At 41.9% G+C, this 19,646-nt stretch overlaps 1 protein-coding gene and 2 pseudogenes across 8 annotated transcripts in view; all 3 read left to right on the top strand.

Annotated features, from left to right (window-relative positions):
* Positions 1-3,716: 3,716 nt before the first annotated feature.
* Positions 3,717-19,646, top strand: part of col17a1a (collagen, type XVII, alpha 1a) — a 71,496-nt gene continuing 55,566 nt past the window's right edge. For 7 of the 8 annotated variants that reach the window (XR_009650546.1, XM_060898779.1, XM_060898780.1 and 4 more), the window contains exons 1-4: positions 3,717-3,735; positions 6,754-6,808; positions 7,322-7,395; positions 15,720-15,881. Coding sequence is in view for 7 of the 8 variants with exons in the window: in XM_060898779.1 (XP_060754762.1) it covers positions 7,332-7,395; positions 15,720-15,881 (226 nt within the window). In the remaining variant the exon portion in view is untranslated. The remainder of the gene's footprint in view (positions 3,736-6,753; positions 6,809-7,321; positions 7,396-15,719; positions 15,882-19,646) is intronic. The other variant, XM_060898783.1, reaches the window with a different exon arrangement.
* LOC132866863 (U2 spliceosomal RNA) lies at positions 7,996-8,143 on the top strand (annotated as a pseudogene).
* On the top strand, positions 11,914-12,073 carry LOC132866913 (U2 spliceosomal RNA; annotated as a pseudogene).

Raw genomic sequence — 19,646 nt, 5'->3', positions numbered from 1 at the left:
TGACAACGGTGTCGATGGGGATGCCTCTGCCCGGTAGACTACATGCCTTATTAAGTTGTGATTTGGGGATGGACATTTGACCTCACAGTAATCGTGACCTGGTGAAATTACTTGTATCAGCCTTGGAGATATTGTGTTCACAAGGTTTTCGGACAGACATTTGACCTCACAGTGACCTTGACCTTAGACCTTTTGATCTCAAAATCTAATCAGTTCATGTTTGTCCCCAAATCCACAAATGGTGAAAGTCTGGTGAAATTCCTTTCATCTGCCTTGGAGATATTGTATTCACGAGGTTTTTGGACAGACATTTGACCTCACAGTGACCTTGACCTTAGACCTTTTGATCTCAAAATCTAAGCAGGTCATGTTTGTCCCAAAGTGCACAAATGGTGAAAGTTTGGTGAAATTCCTTTCATTAGCCTTTGAGATATCGCGTTCACAAGGTTTCGGGACGGACGCATGCGGACAGACATTTGACCTCACAGTGACCTTGACCTTAGACCTTTTGATCTCAAAATCTAATCAGTTTATCTTTGTCCCCAAATGCACAAATGATGAAAGTTTGGTGAAATTCCTTTCATTTGCCTTGGAGATATTGTGTTCACAAGGTTTGCGGACAGACATTTGACCTCACAGTGACCTTGACCTTAGACCTTTTGATCTCAAAATCTAATCAGTTCATGTTTGTCCCATAGTGCACAAATGGTGAAAGTTTGGTGAAATTCCTTTCATTAGCCTTTGAGATATCGTGTTCACAAGTTTTCGGGTCGGACGGACGCACGCACAGACGCACGGACAGACGGACAACCCGAAAACATAATGCCTCCTGCACCATATGGTGGCGGAGGCATAAAAATCATGAGACTGGGTGGTGTGGTTATCATATTGTGAGTGTTTCATAACATTCCATCTCTGTCATATGTGTTTTATAAAATACTATCCTTCACTACCCTATTTTTAAAACACTACCCTATTTTTAAATATCACCCAGTCAAACCCTCGACATTGAAAAATACCTCCATATTTATTCAAACACACCTCCATATATATTTTTGGTACCATTATGTGGTTTAGAATTGCTACTGAAGTTAAACTGTAATTGTCCAGTCTTTAAAAACCTGAATCGATACTGTCCCTAATATTCTTCTCAATATCAAAACACACAAAAATTCTCTCTTCATTAAATCTATGTTCTAAAATTATATTTTGTGACTCTCCTAAACAGGCGACGAGGAAGATGTTTTAAACATTTTCTTCCATCTAGACCACATGGTCCATGAGTAGATGTTTAAAGATTTAAAAAATATATTATTTGAATGAAAAATCTGAGTTTTGGGTCGTGATTATGACTTGGATATGTAGGAGCGAAAACGAAACACAGAACTGAAATTACACTGCCTCGAGGGTCTTACCTTTTCTGACTTAAAAAGATGCTTGCCCCTCACCTTGTTCGAACTTGTACAGTTGTGCGTGAGTCAGAGATAAGCTCTCTGCAGTAAGGTCCCACATACCTGGCTTCTGTGTCACCAGACCTGATCAGAACCACAGCGTGAGTATAATACTGGCACCAAACACGGGAACACGGCGTGAGACGTTTCTCCAATCAGAGGCAACAGGTGAGTCTTTCAGCACTCCATACTTATAACACGTTTTTGTTTAGCATTTAATTTGTTTTTAAGGTTTACAGTGGAGATATAATGTAACATATATAAAAGTTTTTATTTTTATTTGTTTTGCAATGCTGCAGAAATATCAGTTTACAAATCCAAGCAGGGCTTTAGATAGGCTTCATGTGTCATTACTGCTACTTCTGCGGCTCCTTGTATGTTTTACGTTATGAAACATTTAGTAGTGCTGGTATAACATTCTACATTCATATTTCCTCGTCAGTACTGCTATTGTGCTGATAAGAATCATTTATAGGTTCATAAAGCTCTATTCATGGACTATGACTAGGGCTATCCATGGGTCTTTAACCATGCTTGAATGACATTCATGCAAAAAATTAACCAGGTGAAGAAAAATTAAAATGTAGGCTTTTTTTCTTGAATAATTTTCAGCACAAAAAATCTTCCAGGGATTATAAATATCTGAAAGGATCATTCAATTGTTGTAAAACCGAATCAACCATCAATGGATGCATTAAGATACCAGACATTTATTTATTTATTTGTTTAGTTGGTTGATCAGTTAGTTAATTTTTTGGTACCAAGGACCCTTTTAACTAATAAATTCATGGACCCACCCACAATGTTCACTTCACAATGATATTAATAATATTATAAATAATACAGTTTATTTATTAGATCAGTGGAGCTTTCTATTCCTGAACTTATTGACCTTATTTATAGGCATACTGCCTTTTGAGCCGGGAAGGTTTGGATTCATTGTTGTCACTGTCGAACCCGATCTGGGCTTGAGGCAAACCATGCTTGGTTGACTTGGCCAGAATTGCAGCAGTAGGGTGGCCAGTTCCTTTCTACACACACACACACACCTATGGGCAATTTAGAGTAGCCAGTTAACCTAACTGCATGTCTTTGGACTGTGGGGGGAAACCAGAGCACCAGGAGGAAACCCACGCAGACATTGGGAGAACATGCAAACTCTACACAGGAAGGCCTCAGTCAGCCATGAGGTTTGAACCCAGAACCTTCTTGCCGTGAGGCAACAGCGCTAACCACTACACCACCGTGCCGAAAGGTTTAAATGAAATCGAATCAATTCAGACAGCCAGTCAAACACTAGCCTGGGCTAGTCAAACACACTAATAACAAGAGAACTCAATAATAAGTATAATATTTATAACTTTGATAATAATGGCTTGTGATGTGCTCCACTGTAACTATATTAGAAAATACCTTTAAAGGCTCTATGCAGAACTTTACACTTTTACACTTTTATTTTTGTCCGTCGGTAAAACCTTAAATGGGAATCTCTACCAAAAACTCAAAGCATCTTTTGAAGACCTTTTTTTTTCCTGAGCATGTATAACCATCAATTATAAGCAGAAAAGCTTTAGAAAGTTAAACTATCAACCATCCAAACAATTCAGAAGACTCATAAGAGAATTATAATTTCTCCACAATATATTAGTAAGAAAATTTTTTTTGATTAGCTGTAATAAGGTGTAAGGTTATCAGTACTGGCCTTGGGTGACTCATCTGTACTGTATGCTAAAGCAAAGCCAAGAAGCAACTGACACAACATTTACACACCAGTAGGGATTTAACTACAGCATCACTGGTATTTGTGGTCATAAAACATGAATCACTGCAATTGTATGATCATATTAGTAACAATTTCAAAGGCTGGGAAACATCCCATAATCACTAGCCTTGGGATAGACAGGTGCGTGCGCACACACACACACACACACGCAGTTGTAATGTCTGGAACTGTGCAGTGAAAGTATATTTATATTCTTTCTGAATCACTGGGGTTATTTATAGTGATGTGTTGAACGTGAAGGGTTTTGAAAGACTGGCATCTAAATTTTAGAGGAAAAAAGAAAGAAAACAAGGACGAGACCTTCATAAACTGCATTTTGTGGATCGTAGGTGATTTATAAGGAATGCAAATGGTGCATTTGGACACCATATGATGGGATTTTTTCCCCACATTTGTGAGTCTCTGTCTTTCCTTTGTAAAGGAATAACAAAAAGCAATGAAAAAAAATTACCACCAGAACAAAGACTTTTCGGTTTCATCATTAAAATTGACACAGAACAGGTTTGTATCGTCTTAAAGTTCTCCCATAAAACTGACCCTATTCGAATCTGTGATACAATGAATTCTGTTTTAGAGACGTGGTTTTATTTTCCTGTTTTATTGGAAAACCAGGCTTTCTATTTCTACTTCTGTTGTTTTTATTTGTGCATATCTGCTCATTTTATTACTTGAATGATATCTTTGCTTGGGTTGCCTGTGCTATGATGTGCTTCCCGTCCTTTTGATATCTTTACAATTTACATCCCTAATTTTGATCAAATATACATAGCTTATAGGTTTGTAAAATAGTTTGAGGACATTGGATCGGGTTGTTTGTGCAATAAATTATCGATTTATTACACGTGTGAGGATCAAATTTTGTATTTTCACTATCTGAAGTAAACACCTTCAAGCTGGCAAAGTGCTTTTCTATTGAAGCTCTGAGACTGATGGAGGCACGAAGGTGGAATCAGAGATTTATCCAGAAGTTATGTTTTGAAATTTAGAGTTCAAACATATACCCTACATATATCTTTGAACCATGTTTTGAACGAGCATATTGACGTCCAAACCACGTCAATATGCTCGTATGTGTGAATGCTTGTCCAACAGGAAGTGCTTTTTGAATTGGCAGGTCAATAGAATTGCCTCTGCTTCATGATTGGTGGATTTAATTAAAAAAAGCAAACAAACAAAAAATAATTGTGATATACAGTATAGCAGGAGACTGCTATATTATTTATTCCTAAGTTATTAAGATTTAATTTGCTTATATGATTGACACATGGGGCGGCACAGTGGTGTACTGTCGCCTCACAGCAAGAAGGTCCTGGGTTTGAGCCCAGCGGCCAGCGAGGGCCTTTCTGTGTGGAGTTTGCATGTTCTCCCCGTGTCTGCGTGGGTTTTCTCCGGGTGCTCCAGTTTCCCCCACAGTCCAAAGACATGCAGGTTAGGCTAATTGGTAGCTCTAAATTGACCATAGGTGTGAATGTGAGTGTGAATGGTTGTCTGTCTCTGTGTTAGCCCTGTGATAACCTGGTGACTTGTCCAGGGTGTACCCATAGTCAGCTGGGATAGGCTCCAGCTTGCCTGTGACCCTGTAGAACAGGATAAGTGGCTACAGATAATGAATGGATGATGAATACCCCGGAATTACAGGAAGGTGTCAGGGCATTGACTAACTCTTGCAATACCTGGGGTCTCACAATCAGTAAACCAAAGGCAGAGGTAATGTATGTCCAGTGTGACCATCCTCCAGCCATTAAAATTGATGACTTCCAACTAAAACTGCTCATACATTCACATATCTCGGAGGCAATATGTCCGATGACACAGAGATCCAGAAGAGAGTTTCTCGAAGTGCGGCAGCCTTTAATGCTTTATGATCCAAATGTTGGGAGAGGAAAGGTCTAACTATACGCAGCAAGTTATCTGTATACAAAGCCACAGTCCTGCCATCTTTTCTCTATGGCTCAGAAACATGGCCCACCTTAGCCCATCATATACACCGTCTTAAGATGTTTCATCAAAGATCTGTCCATCAGATCCTAAATGTGAAATGGTGGCAGCGTGTGACCAACGCTGAAGTGCTGCAATGGGCGAAAACAATGAGGATAGAGACCATTCTCAGAAGCAACAGGCTCCGATGGCTCAGCCACATATCCCGGAAGGATGACAATAGAATTCCCAAGCAATTGCTGTTTGGAGAATTGAGACACAGCATACATTCTAGGGGAAGACCAAGGAAGAGATGGAAAGACTGTGCTAAGGAAGATCTCAAAGTCTTTGGATTTGACAGCCAGTCCAGGTTTAGAACTTCCTTGGACCACTAGGCCTGAAGATCGCAGCTCTATAAGGGAATGCAACTCTGCGAAACAAGGCTGTTGTCTATAGCAGAAGAGAGATACAAGAAGTGCCACCAAAGGGCTACACGGGTTCCCCATTGTCGAACTGACGGGGACCAGTGAATGGAATGAATGATGAATAGCTGAATACTGTTTTAATAGTAACATTTTAAACTGCATTTCAGCTCAACGTTTAGGATGGCAGCTCTGCAGCTTTTGTCCTTGTTTAAAACTATTTTTACTTTGACTTTTTATACTATTTTCAACTTATTTTAGCAGATATTTGGGTTGTCTCACCAGGCTAACCCTGAAAAACATCTCGAGGGAACTTTTTACAAAATTCCTAAAACAAGAATAAATTACATCCTAAATAAACAATAAAATCTATCTGCCTATCTATCTGTCAAATTTGGTTGATTGTGTGACCTGAAGGTTGTGATTCCAAAAGCTCGGAGATCCAGAGAGCCACTTTTGGATGGTTGTGTCTCTCAACAGCTCAGTTACTATAAAGGTTCTTGACTTGTATTTCATCTGAGATAAAAGTGACCATAGCAGCCACACAACTATCATTGATGCAATGGTGGTAGCACAGTGGTTAGCACTGTCACCTCTCATCAAGAAGGTTCTAGGTTTGAACTTCATGGTGTTCTGTGTGGGTTTCCTTTACAGTTCAAAGACATGCAGATTAGGTAAAATACCCAGCCACCTGCACAAGCCAGTACATACTTAGTGCAGGTCCCAAGCCCAGATAGACTGGGGAGGGTTGCGACAGGAAGGGCATCTGGTGTAAAAATCGAATATGTGGATCTGGGTGATCGGCTGTGGCAACCCCTAACGGGAACAGCTAAAAGAAGAAAAAGAGGAACTGTGATAACTATTGATCTTATCCTAAGTTTAGAAGACTGTGGTGTCCTTTTGAATCAAGAATATTTAGAATTAAGGCTTTGTTTTTGACAGCAAGAAAATGTTTTGTTTCTTGTTGTTTTTTTTAGTAATTTAGAACATTCAACATACAAAAAAAGCTTTTTATGGATTAAAAAGAGTATTCATGTATACATTTTCATAGAGATGCTGCCTTGAGGAGACAGGTCATGTTGAAACCTGCAGTATTTGAAATGTGTATCTAGGACGATTGATGCCATAGCTTAAATTTCTTCATAGGGTGTGTTAGGCTCTGATTTCTTTACTTATCAAGGGTAGCTCAGGTGAGGCAGAGCGATCCAGGATGGAGTTTGGCTCTATCAAGTGTGGTAAGTGTGTACTTGTAAAACGCATTATTAAAAGTGAGTTTTTATATGCACTGTGTGAGATATTATTACCTGACTTTAAGCATAGTGTGGTGTAGTGTTAAGTACAGGTTTGAACAAATTTGTCTAGTGCTGTATTAAAAAAAAAGAATGACACGAAGGAATCAGTATAAGTAAATGGTACAAACTTCTATTTCATAGCATTTATTTCTCATATTGGTGCATAAACTTCATAATTCTACATTAACCACTCATGTTATTTTTTCTGAATCCCACCACCAATATCTAAATCATATTAAAACTGTTTCAGAACCTTTTACTGAACATGAATATATATTTTTTATTTTGTTGTATCATAACCAGATGCTAAGGTGTGTAACAGTAGACAGTAAACTTGATATTGTTTGTGATCATTCTTGTTGCGTGAGTAAACTATATTTGATATGATGTGAAATTTTGGTATGTTTTTGGACATTTGGAAAATATAACAGCTCTCTGGTTTTTGCTTTTGATTAGTGAACATGGAATGGACAATTTAATCACAGCTGAGCTTGTGAACGCAGAGGGAAGATCAGGTGTTTCAGGGAAAGGTAAGGAGGAAAACAAAGTTAAGGTAACTTTTTTGCCATAAATTGATTTGAACATTGGCGACACGGTGGTGTAGTGGTTAGCACTGTTGCCACACAGCAAGAAGGTCCTGGGTTTGAGCCCAGCAGCCAGCGAGGGCCTTTCTGTGTGGAGTCTGTATGTTCTCCCCGTGTCTGTGTGGGTTTCCTCCGGGTGCTCCGGTTTCCCCCACAGTCCAAAGACATGCAGGTTAGGCTAATTGGTGACTCTAAATTGACCGTGAGTGTGAATGGTTGTTTGTGTCTCTGTGTCAGCCCTGCGATGACCTGGCAACTTGTCCAGGGTGTATCCTGCCTCTCGCCCATAGTCAGCTGGGATAGGCTCCAGCTTGCCTGCGACCCTGTAGAACAGGATAAGTGGCTACAGATAATGGATGGATGGATTATTTGAACAGTGGATGTGAATCCTCTTCTAAGATCCACAGAATTGTCTTATAACTGTGAAGTCTTTAATTTAACAGATAGAAGGATTTGAAGAAGCTGCTTCCTTTATTGTGGAAATTTTGCTCAGATTGATGAGGGATCAGATTTTTGAGTGATTCTTTCTCGCTTCATTATTTCTGGTTTGCTTCTTGGCCTTTTGGCTAAGATCAAGTGTAGTATCTGTTCTTCTCATCTCGTCTTGTCTTCTTCCGCTTTATCCGGGACCGGGTCGCGGAGGCAGCAGTCTAAGCATGGAAGCCCACAGGGGCGCCTGCAGGGTTGAACTGTAAGGTACGCACTAGCGGTGTAATCCCCCCCCCCCCCCAAAAAAAAAATGCTTGCGTGCTGCAGTTTCTATGAAGAGTCAATCTATAGGCTTATACACAAAACAACGATAGAACTTTAACTTGAAATTGAACAATAGCCTTCCATGAACACAGGCTGATATTTGAACAACATATGTGAACTACACACGACAATAAACAATAAACTCTTTATAGCCTCGATTAGAATCTAGTGAACTTGCTCAGCACTACCGCACGCACGAGTACACACAGACCTACACCGCAAGCACAGTCCTGTCCCCAGGCCACCAAGCGCTAAGTAAAGGCGCACCCAATCACCGAGCAAAATTGTGCCTATTTAAAGTTAATTCGTCTTCTACCTGTAGCGTCGAACTGCCTCATAATCTCTTCGCTGTCAATCTCCATATCAAAATGAATGTTCATGAGCGCAAGCCCAGTGAGCCTTGAGCTAGCATCCAGCTGCAGCGTACTGCTGCTAGGTTGCGGAGGAGTGGAAGCTGCCGGTGCCGTGTTACTAGCTGATACTGGAGAGGACTGGCAAGCAGATGACACCCCTGGATCACTGCTTTTGGACTTTTTCGTAAAAGTCTGAAACAAGCTCGTTTGTTTCAGGGTTCATTTACTCATTTTGACTCGCTTCTCAATAAATTCTCGCACAAGCTCTGACTACTGGCGATTGTCTGTCTCTGTTTCTCAAAACTGGAGAGAATCTCAGTGGTGCAAGAAAAGTATATCTGCATTGACCAATGAGCTTTCTTGGTCACGCACACCCCGCCCACTCCTGAAGCACACAAATGCGCTGGCACACACACGTCTCTCTCTCTCTCTCTCACATCACATCATCACATTATCTCTAGCCGCTTTATCCTTCTACAGGGTCGCAGGCAAGCTGGAGCCTATCCCAGCTGACTACGGGCGAAAGGCGGGGTACACCCTGGACAAGTCGCCAGGTCATCACAGGGCTGACACATAGACACAGACGACCATTCACACTCACATTCACACCTACGGTCAATTTAGAGTCACCAGTTAACCTAACCTGCATGTCTTTGGACTGTGGGGGAAACCGGAGCACCCGGAGGAAACCCACGCGGACACGGGGAGAACATGCAAACTCCGCACAGAAAGGCCCTCGCCGGCCCCGGGGCTCGAACCCAGGACCTTCTTGCTGTGAGGCGACAGCGCTAACCACTACACCACCGTGCCGCCTCTCTCTCTCTCTCTTTCTCAAATTATGTTGCATTGCCAAAGCATTCAGGTAACAATTATAATTAAAAAAAAATCTCTCTCTCCCCAAGGTACGCCTAGTGCGTACGGCCATACGCCTGGCGGCGCCACTGGAAGCCCAAACTTCCCTTTCCCCAGACACCTTGGCCAGCTCCTCGGGAAGAACACCGAGGCATTCCCAGGCCAGCCGAGAGACATAGTCCCTCCAGCGTGTCCTGGGTCTTCCCCGGGGCCTCCTCCCAGGGGGACATGCCTGGAACACCTCCCCAGGGAGGCGTCCAGGAGGCATCCGAAAAAGATGCCCGAGCCACCTCAGCTGATTCCTCTCGATGTGGAGCAGCAGCGGCTCTACTCCGAGCTCCTCCCGAGTGACTGTGCTTCTCACCCTATCTCTAAGGGAGCGCTCAGCCACCCTGCGAAGGAAACTCATTTCGGCCGCTTGTATCCATGATCTTGTTCTTTCTGTCATTACCCAAAGCTCATGACCATAGGTGAGAGTCAGAATGTAGATCGACTGGTAAATTGAGAGCTTCGCCTTTTGGCTCAGCTCCTTCACCACGACGGACCGGTAAAGCGACCGCATCACTGCGGAGGCTGCACCGATCCGCCTGTTGATCTCACGCTCCAGCCTTCCCTCGCTCGTGAACAAGATCCCGAGATACTTAAACTCTTCCACTTGAGGCAGGACTTCTCCACCAACCTGGAGAGGGCAAGCCACCCTTTTCCGGTCGAGAACCATGGCCTCGGACTTGGAGGTGCTGATTCTTATCCCAGCCGCTTCACACTCGACTGCAAACCACCCCAGTGCATGCTGAAGGTCCTGGTTTGAAGAAGCCAACAGGACAACATCATCTGCAAAAAGCAGAGATGAAATCCTGTGGTTCCCAAACAGGATTCCTTCCGGCCCCTGGCTGCGCCTAGAAATTCTGTCCATAAAAATTATGAAGGGTGTGCCTGCCAGGTCTGTCCAGCTTCCTCCTCTGCCAGCGGATCCAACTCACCACCAGGTGGTGATCAGTTGACAGCTCAGCCCCTCTCTTCACCCGACTGTCCAAGACATAGGGCCGGAGATCAGATGAAACGACAACAAAGTCTATCATCGACCTCCGTCCTAAGGTGTCCTGGTGCCACGGGCACTTATGGACACCCCTATGCTTGAACATGGTGTTTGTTATGGACAAACTGTGACTAGCACAGAAGTCCAATAACAAAACACCACTCGGGTTCAGATCAGGGAGGCCGTTCCTCCCAACCACACCCCTCCAGGTGTCACTGTCATTGCCCACGTGAGCATTGAAGTCCCCCAGTAGCACAATGGAGTCCCCAGTCTGAGCACCCCCAGTACCTCTCCCAGGGACTCCAAGAAGGCCGGATACTCTATACTGCTATTCGGCCTGTAGGCACAAACAACAGCAAGAGCCCTCTCCCCAATCCAAAGGCGCAGAGAGGTGACTCTCTCGTTCACTGGGGTAAACTCCAACACATGGTGGCTGAGATGGGGAGCTATAAGCAAGCCCACACCAGCCCGCCGCCGCTCACCATGGGCGACTCCAGAGAAGTGGAGAGTCCAGCCCCTCTCGAGGAGCTGGGTTCCAGAGCCCAAGCTGTGCGTGGAGGTGAGCCCGACTATCTCTAGCCGGTACCTCTCAACCTCCCGCACAAGCTCAGGCTCTTCCCCCCCAGCGAAGTGACATTCCATGTCCCAACAGCTAGCCGCTGTGTCCGGGGATCAGGTCGTCGAGGCCCCTGCCTTTGACTGCCACCCAATCCACACTGCACCGGTCCCCTACTGCTACCTCTGTGGGTAGTGAACCCACAGGAGGTTGGGCCCATGTCACCTCTTCGGGCTAAGCCCGGCCGGGCCCCATGGGCAAAAGCCCGGCCACCAAGCGCTCGCATACGAGCCCCAACCCCAGGCCTGGCTCCAGGGTGGGGCCCCGGCTGCGCCATACTGGGCGACGTCACAGTCCTCGATGGTTTCTCCATAAGGGTTTTGGTGAACTGCTCTTGGTCTGGCCTGTCACCTAGGACCTGTCTGCCTTGGGAAACCCTGACAGGGGCATAATGCCCACGACAACATAGCTCCTAGGATCATTCAAGCACACAAACCCCTCCACCACAATAAGGTGGCAGTTCTAGGAGGGGTAGTATCTGTTCTTATCATTTTAATATCTGATATGTCCTCTAAATGAGGTTGTTATCTCATCTCATTATCTCTAGCCGCTTTATCCTTCTACAGGGTCGCAGGCAAGCTGGAGCCTATCCCAGCTGACTACGGGCGAAAGGCGGGGTACACCCTGGACAAGTTGTCAGGTCATCACAGGGCTGACACATAGACACAGACAACCATTCACACTCACATTCACACCTACGGTCAATTTAGAGTCACCAGTCAACCTAACCTGCATGTCTTTGGACTGTGGGGGAAACCGGAGCACCCGGAGGAAACCCACGTGGACACGGGGAGAACATGCAAACTCCGCACAGAAAGGCCCTCGCCGGCCCCGGGGCTCGAACCCAGGACCTTCTTGCTGTGAGGCGTCAGCGCTAACCACTACACCACCGTGCCGCCCTGAGGTTGTTATATTAAATGAATTTTTAGAGAAGGGAGCTGGAATAGGGGCTTGATCCTTCCGCTCCATGCATCAACCTGGTATTGCAGTACCTTCAGGAATGGTGCACTTGTTGGGTGGTATTGTGGTGTAGTGGTTAGCACTGTTGCCTCACAACAAGAAGGGTCTGGGTTCAAGCCCACTGGCCAACGGGAGCCTTTCTGTGTAGAGTTTGCATGTTCTCCCCGTGTCTGCGTGGGTTTCTCCCACAGTCCAAAGACATGTGTTTAGGTTAACATGGGGCAGCTGTGGCCTGAGGTTGGGCTGAAGTGCCCTTGAGCAAGGCACCTAACCCCCAACTGCTCCCTGGGTGCTGTAGCATAGCTACCCACTGCTCTGGGTATATTTGTGTGTGTATGTGTGTGTTCACTGCTTCAGCTGCCCTGGGGGAATTTCTGTCTTTATAATATGTGTTATTGCAGTACTTTATTAGCATTAAAGAGTCAACATGACTGTAGAGATGGAGCAAAACTGAAAAAAAGAAAGAGAAAACAAATTTTTAATCATAATGTTTTTGATTTGTTTCCTATGATGGCATATTAGAGCCACTGTAGGTAAAAAAAAATGGAGCTGAGGTAAGGAGGTAATATTCTGAGAAAACAACTCAGAATTTCCGAGATTAAAGTCATACATTTACGTGAAAGAAACTCGGATATTCTCAGAGATTATAAAGTCATAAATATGCAAGGAAAAAAAACCCTCAGATATTCAAAGAAAAATCTCAGAAATTCCAACATTAAGAAATCACAAATTTATGAGAAAAACATTGTCGTGGTTCCTGATTTCCTGGCTGCAGTGCATTCTGGGAAATGCAGTTGAAAATCTCTTACTACTTTATTTAAATAATATTGGCTGGCATTTTTTGTGGTATATCAGATATATTCCATTCAGCTAGCATGATACTGAATGAGTTGAAGATGAGTTCATGCTAGCTGAATTGAATATATCACAAAATATACAGTGCCTTGCAAAAGTATTCATCCCCCTTGGTGTTTGTCCTGTTTTGTTGCATTACAAACTGGAATTAAAATGGATTTTTGGAGGGTTAGCACCATTTGATTTACACAACATGCCTACTACTTTAAAGGTGCAGATTTTTTTTTTTTAATTGTGACACAAACAATAATTAAGATGAAAAAACAGAAATCTGGAGTGTGCATAGGTATTGGCACTTGGCACATCTAGCCACTGGGATTTTTGCCCATTCCTCAAGGCAAAACTGCTCCAACTCCTTTAAGTTAGATGTGTTATGTTGGTGCACAGCAATCTTCAAGTTATGCCACAGATTCTCAATTGGATTGAGGTCTGGGCTTTGACGAGGCCATTCCAAGACATTTAAATGCTTCTCTTTAAACCACTCCAGTGTAGCTTTAGCAGTATGTTTAGGGTCATTGTCCTGCTGGAACGTGAACCTTTGTCCCAGTTTCAAACCTCTGGCTGACTCAAACAGGTTTTCCTCCAGAATTGCCCTGTATTTAGTGCCATCCATCTTTCCTTCAGTCCTGACCAGCTTTCCTGTCCCTAAAGATGAAAAACATCTCTACAGCATGATACTGCCACCACCATGCTTCACTGTAGGGATGGTGTTCTCAGGGTGTTGGGTTTGCACCACACATGGCATTTCCTATGATGGCCAAAAAGTTCAATTTTAGTCTCAGTTGACCAGAGAATCTTCTTCCATGTGTTTGGGGAGTCTGCCACATGCTATTGGACAAACTCTATACGTGATTTTTTTAAGCAATTACTTTTTTTTCTGGCCACTCTTCCATAAAGCCCCGCTCTGTGGAGTGTATGGCTTAAAGTGGTCCTATGGACAGATACTCCCATCTCCGCTGTGGATCTTTGTAGCTCCTTCAGTGTTATCTTTGGTGTCTTTGTTGCATCTCTGATTAATGCCCTCCTTGCCCGGTCTGTAAGTTTTGGTGGGCGGCCTTCTCTTGTCAGGTTTGTAGTGGTGACATCTTCTTTCCATTTTGCCATCATGGCTTTAATGGTGCTCTGTGGGATATTCAAAGTTTGGGACATTTTTTATAACCCAACCCTGATCTATACTTCTCCACAACTTTGTCTCTGGCCTGTTTGGAGTGCTGCTTGGTTTTCGTGTTGCTTGCTTAGTAGTGCTGCAGAGTCAGGGTCCTTCCAGAACAGGCTGATTTATACAGACATCATGTGACAGATCATGTGACACTTTGATTGCACACAGGTGGATCTTAATCAACTAATTATGTGACTTATGAAGTGAATTGGTTGGACCAGCTCTTATTTAGGGGTTTCACACGAAAGGGGGTGAATACCTATGCACACTCCAGATTTCTTCTTTTCATCTTAATTATTGTTTGTGTCACAATAAAACAACAATTTTCACCTTTAAAGTGGTAGGCATGTTGTGTAAATCAAATGGTGGTAACCCTCCAAAAATCCATCTTAATTCCAGCTTGTAATGCAACAAAACAGGACAAACACCAAGGGGGATGAATACTTTTGCAAGGCACTATATGCACCATGGATATATATCGTGTATATATATATATATATATATATATATATATATATATATATATATACTGTACCACTAAAAAAGCCAGCCAATATTATTATTATTATTATTATTATTATTATTATTATTATACATACACAATCCTTTCGGGTGTTCAATGCGTCTTTCTCTTTCAAAATTCTCTCAAAATCTTGTGTATTTAACAATGCAAACCTGGCAGCCATGCTTGTTTACAAATTGTCACAGTCGCTCGCTAGTGTGGAAGTTTTACGTCTCCAATGTGTGAAGTCATGTTGCCTTGACAACCATGCAATATCGTAAACCATATTGAACACTCATTCTCCATTGGGTAGAGTGACATAATACATGGAGGATAAGCGATATGCTAACAATATTACATGCTATCAAACCAAATGAATGAAACCCGCTAGAAGGGAATAGAACACGTTTTTATTCCTTCAAAAAAGTGTCTTGTATGTATAATAATCTTTTATATTGCACAGTCAAGGAGGAAAGACTGCATGTCCTATAACTCTCTGCTCAGCCATCTGTGGTGTGACGAGGTTGAGCCAACCTTGCAAAATGAAATGATCTGGTTCCTTGACAACCCCCCCCCCCCCCCCCCCAAACAAACATTATTTTATAATCTCAGAGAATATCTGAGTTTTTTCTCATAACTTTTCGACTTCAGTCTCAGAAATTCTGAGTTTTTTCTTGGACTGTTACCCTCTGCTTCAGCTTCATATTATTTTTAACCTACAGTGACCCTAATACAGAGTTGTAGTTTACAAATCAAATTCATAACCATTACAATATTTCTTAAATATCATTTAATTTTTCAGGTCCAGTGTTTGATACTCCATTTCTACATAAAAGCTGATGTAACGGTTTTATTGAATTATTCCTTCTAATAGCAAACTGCACAATTACCATAGTAACTAGTACAAGTAGTTATCAAGCAAAATAAGCTATTATTATTTTTATTATTATTATTATTATTTGTTGTTGTATTTGTTAGTTAGCAAGCTATTTAGTCTATGGCTGATTGTAAGTGTCCTCTTATGTGTGTTTAGGGAATGCTGACGAGTGTGTGTTACAAACAGTACTGTACAGTATGTTAAGCATGTTTTAGAAGGTAGCTTGTTCATATTACAGACCATTTCAACATTTCTGTGTGTGTGTGTGTGTGTGTGTGTGTGTGTGTGTGTGTGTGTGAAACCCCAGAGGGTAGCAGTAGTTCACTGAGCACACAGCAGGTGCTCACATCTACCTCTAGCTTTGGTTCTAGCTCTGGTTCTGGAGAACCAGTGCTGGTGGAGAGGAGGATCATCACCCAGAGCAGCGGAGGAGGAGGAGGAGGAGGAAGTAACAGTAATGTCATATCCTGTAAGCACCACTTAACTTTATAACAACAAGTTATTGAAATTAAAAATAATTCAACACAGATGATGATTGGATCTTATAATAATTAACAGTGAATCATTACCTTAAAATGATTACGTGTTCTCTTTTATGATGGTTCTTCTTATGTTTTTTTTATAATTGTGATAATTTATTAGAGTATTGAGATATGTACTATCAGTTTGTTATATTTCTAAGTTGTACTCCTTAAATATTACTTAATGTTACAACTTAAATCTATTAAATATGGTCATCATTCTCAAAACATTTACATTTTACATTCACTCACCACACCTGCCACTTTAATAGGAATACCTGCGCACTTGTTCAATTGTACATTTATCCAGTCAGCCAATCATGTAGTAGAAGCACAATGCATAAAATCACGTAGATACAGGTAGAGGTGGACAAAGTACCCAACTTTAGTACCCAAGTTTATTACTTAAGTCAAAGTACAGATCCCACTGGTCAAATGTTACTCCAATACAAGGGAAAGTTGTCCAGTCAAATTTTTACTTAAGTACTGAAGTACTTGCTTTTCAAAATACTTAAGTATTAAAAGTACATTTTCTGTCAACGCATCGTTGTATTATTGCCACAACGCTTACAAAACCGAATGCCTCTGAAGTAACCTACTGGATTTACTGACTAACTTGTAGAACCTGTAGAATAAATGCCTGGTAAAACATTACAAAATGAAACAAGTGAATTGACAAAAAAGATCCATTGTGATTTTCAATTTATTTTTATTTTAACACTCTTACCCATCCCCACAAAGCAACATGGTTGTGTTCTGACACACTCTGGCACTGTCAGAATCATCAATAAGATGCTAGCTAGATTTCCTCTTTGGCTACTGGTAAAAAATGTGTAGTAGCTAGAGTAATTATGCAAGGTCAGATAAGCTATAATATTAACATTTCCAAAGACAGAAATATGAATTCACAAAATGAATGCATGCTGTGCCATCATGGTGGTTTAATGTTAAGCTAGCTAGTCAGTGAAGCTCCACCTGACATGCTAGCAAACGCTTTTCAAACTCAAAATCATATTGGATAGCTAACGCTACTAGAAAATAAAGATTTCTACATTCTGTTTATTTGGCAAGATTATACTAAAACATTTCTGAAAGGACTTCAGATAAGTTAACGTTATTCATGTTAGCATAACTCCATTTTTACATGCTAACTAACAGTGTCCAAGTTAACTAGCTATGTGTAAACGTTAACCGTGGACAAGGCGATGGCAACTTAGTGGGCAAATTCATAGAAAGTCATTTGACTAACCAGACTGCATAGCTATTGCAACATTATCGCTAGCTCTAAAAGCACAGACAACTTTATTGCAAACTTTCTCTTGGAATAAAACGTTTATATCCCTCGATATGTCTCCGCAGGTTGGATTGCGAGTTTTTGTAGGCCGTGATGTGGTTCGTTTTTGGCAAACAAAGGAAACATTTAAAACGAAACGTATCTTTAATCCTTTCAGAAAACTGAAACATGGGTTCTCGGTATAGCCATGAGTGCATGCATTCCCCAGAAGAACCGCCTCCTTCCATTCTGCCATCAACTGATCATGTTAAATAATGCTGCTGAGAAATCATTGAACTTGATTTTATCCAGTCTATGGATGTGATGTGTTCTTAGTGATTACTGATCGGCTGTCTCAGTGTCACCTGGGAAAAAAAACCAATCACGTTTTAGAAAAGAAAAGGAAAATACATCCACTTTCAAAGCTGCTTCATAGTAACAAGTAACGAGGACCTTGATAGAAATGTAATGGAGTGAAAAGTACGATATTTGTCTTTCAAATGTAGTGAAGTTAAAGTCATAAGTTTCCTAAAAAAATAATACTCAAGTAAAGTACAGATACTCAAAAAGTGTATTTAAGTACAGTACTCAAGTAAATGTACTTTGTTACTGTCCACCTCTGGATACAGGTCAAGAGGTTCAGTTATATTTCACATGAAGCAGCAGAATGGCATCTCAGAACATAAAACTCAGCATTCTCTGAAATATTGGAAACAATCCAACAACCATACCAAGGCCAAAGTCACTGAGATCACATATTTTGTAATTCCTATGCTGTTAACTGGCTCTATAACGAAAAACTATCTCATTCAGTTGAAATATTCATTCTCTCTCTCTCTCTCTCTCTCTCTCTCTCACACACACACACACACACACACACACACACACAAATAGAGGATATTACATGGTTGCACGAAGATATGACATTTATCTTCTAGTAGTGAATGTATATTTCATGAGTGAGTGAAGCGAATGAGTGAAATATTTTTCAACACGAGAAGAGAAACTTCATATCTTCAAGCTAACGTGTGATTTTCTTTTTATTATAGAGACACATTCACAAACAAAAAGTGCCCAAATTTATCAAAACAATTCATCAATTTCCTCACAAGTGAAGATGTTGGAAAATATGTTACTCAGTGTCCCAGCTGTAGTTTGTATGAAAAATATGAGTGACATATTTCCCAGTAAAACACTCATGTCTATGTAGTTTTTGTTTTATATTTACAGAAAATTGTCCAAGTGTAATTTATGATATACAGTAAATACAAGTTTGAAAACTATTGTGTATACAGTCAAGCCGGAAAGTCTGCACACCCCTTTCACCTTCTCCATGTTTTATTGCATTACAGACTTATTCTACAATAGATTGAGTTCATTTTTTGTCACAAAATTCTACACAAAATAGCCCATAATGACAAAGTTTTTAGACATTTGTGCTAATTTATTAAAAATCAAAATGTAAAATATCATATGTACACAAGTGTGCACAATCTTTGATATGACACCCAAAAGTGAGCTGAGGTGCATTTTGTTTCCACTGATACTGCTTGAGATATTTCTACTACTTAATTGGAGTCCATCTGTGGTAAATTCAATTGATTGGACATGATTGGGGATTGCCAACACCTGCCTATATAAGGTCCCACAGTTGACGGTGCATTTCAGAGCAAACTCCAAGCCATGGGGTCAAAGGAATTATCGGCAGACCTCAGAAACAGGATTGCATCAAGGCATAGATCTGGAGAAGGGTACAGAAAAATTGCTGCAGCTTTACAGGTCCCAAAGAGCACAGTGGCCACCATCATTTGTAAATGGAAAAAGTTTGGAACCACCAAGAATCTTCCTAGACCTGGCCACCTGGCCAAACTGAGTGATCAGGGAAGACGGGCCTTGGCCAGGGAGGTGAGCAGGAACCTGAGGGTCACTCTGACAGAGCTCCAGCATATCCTTGTGGAGATGGGAGAACCTTTCAGAAGCTCAACCATCCAGGCAGCACTCCACAAATCAGGCCTTTATGGTAGAGTGGTCAGACGGAAGTCACTCTTTAGTAAAAGGCACATGACAGCCTGCTTGGAGTTTGCCAAAAGGCACCTAGAGGACTCTCAAACCATGAGAAACAAGATTCTCCGGTCTGATGAAACCAAAATTGAACTTTTTGGCCTGAATACCAAGCGTCACGTCTGGAGGAAACCAGGCACCGCTCATCACCTGGTTAATGCCATCCCTACAGTGAAGCATGGCGGTGGCAGCATCATGATGTGGGGATATTTTTCAGCAGTGGGAATGGGGTGACTAGTCCTGATAGAGGGAAAGATTAATGCAGCTAAGTACATTGAGATCCTTGAAGAAAACCTGCTCCAGAGTGCTCTGGACCTCAGACTGGGGCGAAGGTTTACCTTCCAACATGACAATGACCCGACGCACACAGCCAAGAGAA

This window comes from Neoarius graeffei, chromosome 18 (genome assembly GCF_027579695.1).
Source record: "Neoarius graeffei isolate fNeoGra1 chromosome 18, fNeoGra1.pri, whole genome shotgun sequence".
Classification (NCBI taxonomy): domain Eukaryota; kingdom Metazoa; phylum Chordata; class Actinopteri; order Siluriformes; family Ariidae; genus Neoarius; species Neoarius graeffei.
Note: the sequence above shows the minus strand (reverse complement) of the source record. Positions and strands in the feature narration are given on the sequence as shown.